Source organism: Anoplopoma fimbria, unplaced genomic scaffold (assembly GCF_027596085.1).
Source record: "Anoplopoma fimbria isolate UVic2021 breed Golden Eagle Sablefish unplaced genomic scaffold, Afim_UVic_2022 Un_contig_8385_pilon_pilon, whole genome shotgun sequence".
Lineage (NCBI taxonomy): Eukaryota > Metazoa > Chordata > Actinopteri > Perciformes > Anoplopomatidae > Anoplopoma > Anoplopoma fimbria.
This window is the reverse complement of record NW_026553159.1, coordinates 4,683-10,532: the sequence shown is the minus strand read 5'-3', so window position 1 is coordinate 10,532 and position 5,850 is coordinate 4,683. Positions and strand designations below refer to the sequence as shown.

Here is a 5,850-nt window from a genome sequence, read left to right as displayed (position 1 = left end):
TCAAAGCAGTTCCTGATTACAGGAATGGCAGAACAACATAATCAGCATCAAACACTACAGTTGGTACAGTTAAGAGCAATTTAAGAAAGCAAAATCAATATACTTAGTCTATCCTAGCAGAATCAAGTAGTTCAGTATCCCTCCAGAAGTCAAATACACTGGGGTTCAGATCGGGCAGGCCGCTCCTCCCAATCACACCCCTCCAGGTTTCTCCATCGTTACCCACGTGAGCGTTGAAGTCTCCCAGAAGAACTATGGAGTCCCCACCCAAGGACTCCAAGAAGGCCGCTACTCTGAACTGCCGTTTGGTGCATAGGCACAAACGACAGTCAGAGACTTTCCCCTGCGATTCCCAGTCGCGGAGAGTGACCCCTCTCGTTCTCCGGGGAGAACTCCAGAACAGCGGCGCCTCAGCCGGGGCTTGTGAGTATCCCCACACCCGCCCGGCGCCTCTCACCCTGGGCAACTCCGGAAAAGGAAAAAGTCCAGCCCCTCTCCAGGAGTTTGGTTCCAGAGCCAGTGCTATGCGTGGAGGTGAGCCCAACTATATCTAGTTGGTACCGCTCCACCTCCCCGCACTAACCCGGTTCCTTCCCACCAGAGAGGTGACATTCCACGTCCCTAGAGCTAGTCTGTGATGCCGGGGTCAGCACGCCCAGGTTCCCGCCCCAGCCTGCCGCCCAGCTCACATTGCACCCGACTCCCGATGCCTATCCCTGCAGGTGGTGGGCCCACAGGGTGGCGGCACGATGTAGCTTTTTCGGGCTGGGCCCGGCCGGGCCCCATGTGCCAAGGCCCGGCCACCAGATGCTCGCTGGCGAGCTCTACCGGGTCTGGCTCCAGGAGGGTGCCCCGGTTTCCCTATTCCGGGCGAGGTGCCACAACCTCGCATTGTCCGATTCATTGGGGTTTTGTGAATCACTCTTAGTCTGACCCCTCCCCGAGACCACTTTGCCTTGGGAGACCCTACCAGGAGCTATTGCCCCAACAACACAGCTCTCAGGATCACTGGGGCACACAAACCCCTCCACCACGATAAGGTGGCGATTCATTGGAGGAGTATTTGTTCTAGAAACATCAAACTTATTTTGCCCATCAGAACCGTCAGGTGAAAAATAATACAATTTCCAGTTGTAAATAAGTTTTATGTTTCTATTTGTTCTAGAAACATCAAACTTATTTACAACTGGAAATTGTATTGTTTTCACCTGACGGTTCTGATGGGCAGATGGACTGTTAGGCTGTTTGGAGTGGTGGAAGTTCCTCTGTCGGTATCTCTGCATCTTGGATTTTGTTGGATGATAGTAGTTTGTTGGAATCACATTCTTCCATCTGTCCACTCTTTCATTTCAGAGACTTTTTCTTTTAAAATCTCTTTCATTCAATATTTGCTGGAATATATTCAGCACTTTGATGCATCTTAGGTTGGAGTGCAGGGCACGTAAGACAGCACAAGATGGCCGTAGTCGGCGAGGCATGAACACAAGGCCAGAACAAGACGCAGAACCAGCAGAGCAAGGAGGGAGAGGTGTGGTGTGGTGTGCAGGATTCAAAGTTTTCAATCATGGTTGTAGCATATTAGAAACCAGGTGAAGGAAGCCACTTCTTCAGGTTCTTGCTACTCAGGTCAGCTTTTCTGGGCAGTGGGCCTTCAAGCCTGCAGCCGGACAGAACTGATGGCTCCCCCTCCCTTTGACCTGCTGGCCAGCAGGAGGTAGGGTGTAGAGATAACCCAGCATAGTCAAGAGTAGAAGAGAAGCAGTGTAGAAGACAATATCTTCTGACTTTTTGTTGCCTTATCTTCTTGAAAAAGGGTTGTAGTGTATGGTAGGAGCAACAAACCACTCCTATCCTAACAGCTATCTTGATTATTCAATTTAACCCCATCACAGAATGAATACTAGTGACTTACATAGTCTTTTTCATTATTTTATATTTAAAAGCTGGGGTATCTCAGCTGCAAAACGGTGCCAAACATTTTGATATAAATCACTGAATAAAACCTGATAAATTAAATATAGAATGATTTAAACAATTGTACAACAGAGATATACTGTGTTATCATGAAACAGAACGCATGAAAACAAAACAAGACTCAATTTGTGAATGTTTACATCAATCGCAGAATCACATGGAATCTGATCTTTGTATTTCTGGTTGGGCCACTTTTGTGTAGCCATTGCTTCACAAAAAGCCATCATTTTCAGCCGCAGTTTCAGCTGGGATGTGTTCGAGCACCAGAGCAGCATAAAACTATTGGCAACCTTTTTTTGTTTTAAATGAGTCCACTTTCCAGCATGAACATTTGAATAGCTCTTATTTAAATCATTAGCCCCTAAAGTTGTAAAACTAACTAATATCAGACTCCAGATTTATGTTCCTTCATCCATTCATGTTAATGAGCTTTAGACTTTTTCCCATAGATTGAAGGAAAGTCCAACTCATGAAAGTCACGTTATTTCTGTTTCATGCGCCACTGAGCAACTTTCTTAGTAATGAATGATTCACCACCTCTAACTCTGTATCCAGTTGTCTTTATCTGTCCATGGTGACATGTGAGTTGTAATTAGTACTTTTCCGGGTCAGTTCAGGGCCGTGAACACTAAGGATTGCAGTGGGAACGTAGCCTATGACAAAGCATGTAAGTGAAGAAGACATAAAGCTTACAATTTGCCACGACTGCAAGTCCAAATGAAACCCAGGAGTAACAACCATGAACACATTTGTATTAACCAACTTATTCAGACACTCATTATGTCTCAGAGTCCCCAGCACAAGGTCTCTCCCTAGCATGGTCATGATTACTAAGGTGCTAACAGCTAATGTTAATGGAGGTTGCATTGACTTGCATCATGATGCATTCAAGCTGTATTCACTTAAATTGAGTTTTTGGGCAAAGGTTAATTACAACGCTGTCATGACTTGTTCAAATGTATTCTTGTCAAATAGTATTTTTGGCTAGATGACCTGTTTCACTTTCTAACAATAACGTTAGCTCTCAGCAGCAATACATACTTGAAACAACTAATGCCAAGGTTTTTTTTTTTATCAAAGTTAATGTTTAGAAAATAAAATAATTTATTTCCTTATCATTTGAATTGTGTGCTTTTATGCAAATAACCACTATAGATAATAATAAAATAAAAACAAACGTTTTGAATTTTTGGGTCTTCAAGGCGGTTGAATCTATTTTTTGGGACGTTTTAGAACGGTGGTGAAGAAAAGTAAATTTGGAGCCTTGCTGTCAATTAATGTTCATAGAAAGAAAATCAGAAACGGCAGGTCACACTTTTAATGATTCAGAAATTGGAATTGGTACATCTGCTTTCTATATGTTAAAAGTTAATGAGGATTTCACCTCCTATGATTTATCTGAGTTCCAAAATTGAAAATTCACTTCCTCGCTTTTCAGTGTTTGGATGCCAGTTCACATAAATTTCTCTCATAAGCCCATCTGATCTCTGATGGTTCCCATGTGTAAAGTAGAGTCAATACAGCGTCAGATTGATTTATCACAGAAAGATCAGCATTGGTGTAGTGTCGGTATGGCCCTGTCTCTGTGTGAGGTACATTAGTCTTCATGATGTGAGTTCTTCTTTCAGTGATATAATTATTTATCTTGTCTGTTTTGGTGGTCTGTAAGTCAAGGACTTTATTGTTATGTCCCTGACAGAGTCTGATATGATGCTTATTAGAATGATGTTAGTAAGTGAATGACATCAGTACATAACAGTAAATGGACCTCACAACTTAGTCTAACATATCCATCTCTGAATCCTAATAGGTGGACAAGAATTTCTGATTTGTGTTTTTACACACAAAGAATCAATGTGGGGCCCCATGTGCTTAAAAACTCCTGTGGGCTTGGTATATCGTCTTTGTTATGATGGCAAAACCTTCTTTGACTCAAACAACTTACACAAGAATTTACACATTTCTTTGGACTGCAAGCCATAAACAATAGGGTTGAGGCTGCCAGGGATGATATGATACAAAATAGCAGCGAGTTTTCTGTAGTCTGAGTACTGAGGGAAGCGATGCAGAATAATGATAGACATTCCACTCAACAACATAATGAGATACACGACCAGGTGAGTGCTGCAGGTCTTTAAGGCTTTACTGTTCAAAGACTTGCTTTTACTGGTGAGACAGACTACTGTAATCTTAGTATAAGTGATAACCATGCTGCCTATGGAACCTGTGAACAGGACTACAGTGAAAGTGAGGCCATAGACATTATTAATAAACACACTCTCACAGGAGAGTTTAAACAGTGCAGCATTGTCACAGTAAGGGCTTCTTATCAGAGTCCTACATCTGTTCAGCCGGAGGGTAAGACCAAGCAGAATTCCAACCAAAACAAGGGCCACTCCCCAGGCAGACACTGTCAGCTTCATCAGCATTTTGTTGGTCATTATGGTTGTGTAACGCAAAGGATAACAGATGGCCACATATCTGTCAAAAGCCATAATCATGAGCACAGTGTGAGTGGTGGTACCAAACATGTGTGTGGTGAAAGCTTGGACCACACATTCATAATAACTAATAAAGAGCTCAGAGGGAGGCTTCAACATGTCCATAAGCAAACGGGGCATCAAGATAGAATTTCCAAGGATGTCATTGACTGAAAGGTTCCAAAAAAGGAGATACATGGGCTGGTGAAGGTTTTTGTCCACGAAAACCAGAACAGCAATGCTTACATTTGCAAAAATTACAAACAAGTAGGAGAAAAAGAGGAAAAGAAACACCGGGTACGTAGATTCCTTTGAGACATTTAAGCCCTCCAGCTGTAATGTGAAGCTGTTGTAAGTGTAGTTTTCCATCAACCTGAAAGAACAAAACAGTTCTGTAAATGTCACAAGTAATGTCCTGGCAAGTTATATAAGGGATCATGTGGAGGCAAAGTATACAAGTAACCACAACAGACGCATGCAGCTTTTCCCAGATATTGGTATTACTCTATATATCCATGTATAAATAATTGTGTTTGGTTTTGTTTAAAATTCTGAACTTCATGACAGAAAAGTTCATGTTTGAGTTCAGGAAGTTCATCCTGAAAGTAGGCACAATCTACAAATAAGTAGAAAAGTATGACAATTGTGAGGAAAGTTGTAGATCAGGGTTACCTACTTTGGGTGTTTCTGCTTCACGTATCTGAGCTTCTCTTTCTTCTTTCTCATTGCTGGTGATATCAAACAGATCTCCTCTTTTGCAATGCTTTATAGAAATGATTTTTATCCTAAGGGAGTCAATTACCATTATTTTACGTGAGATAATGTGTGATGCAAGAATAAGAACTTCACTTCACTCATGTCCAGTCTGGTGAACCCCCACTGAATAAAACCTGTTAAATTAAATAAAGAATGATTCAAACAATTGTACAATAGAGATATACTGTGTTATCATGAAACAGAACGAATGCAAACAAAGCAGTTACAAGACTCAATTTGTGAATGGTTTACAAATGAAGGGAATTTGTTAGGTTAAGGTAGATTCAAAATATATATACAAAATACAATGATTAAACATGGGAACAGAAAAGTTAATACGATAAAATATAAACTAACTTACACACAGATGTAGAGTCATTCAATTCAATTCAGTTTATTTAGTAGAGCCCAGAATCACAAATTACAAATTTGCCTCAGAGGGCTTTACAATCTGTACACATGAGACATCCTCTGTCCCGGGACCTCACATCGGCACAGGAATGTGAGATGTGAACAGGAGGTCCAAAACCCACATGTCAAGGAGCTCCTCCTATTACTAAACAATTAAGATACATGTTGCATCAAAACTCAGTTTCTTTCAGTTGTTTAGACACAATTGGATGTGTCTCTGTATTTAACC

At 41.5% G+C, this 5,850-nt stretch overlaps 1 protein-coding gene across 1 annotated transcript; it reads right to left on the bottom strand.

The window, feature by feature from the left end:
* Positions 1 to 3,881: 3,881 nt before the first annotated feature.
* On the bottom strand, positions 3,882 to 4,826 carry LOC129116364 (olfactory receptor 146-like). Its single transcript, XM_054627287.1, has one exon. It carries the CDS (start codon positions 4,821 to 4,823, stop codon positions 3,882 to 3,884), a length of 942 nt encoding a protein of 313 aa, XP_054483262.1. The 5' UTR covers positions 4,824 to 4,826.
* Between the last annotated feature and the right edge of the window lie 1,024 nt (positions 4,827 to 5,850).

Bases quoted from the DNA above. Each gene is read 5' to 3' on its own strand.
- LOC129116364 (XM_054627287.1), bottom strand. From the start codon at position 4,823: ATGGAAAACTACACTTACAACAGCTTCACATTACAGCTGGAGGGCTTA.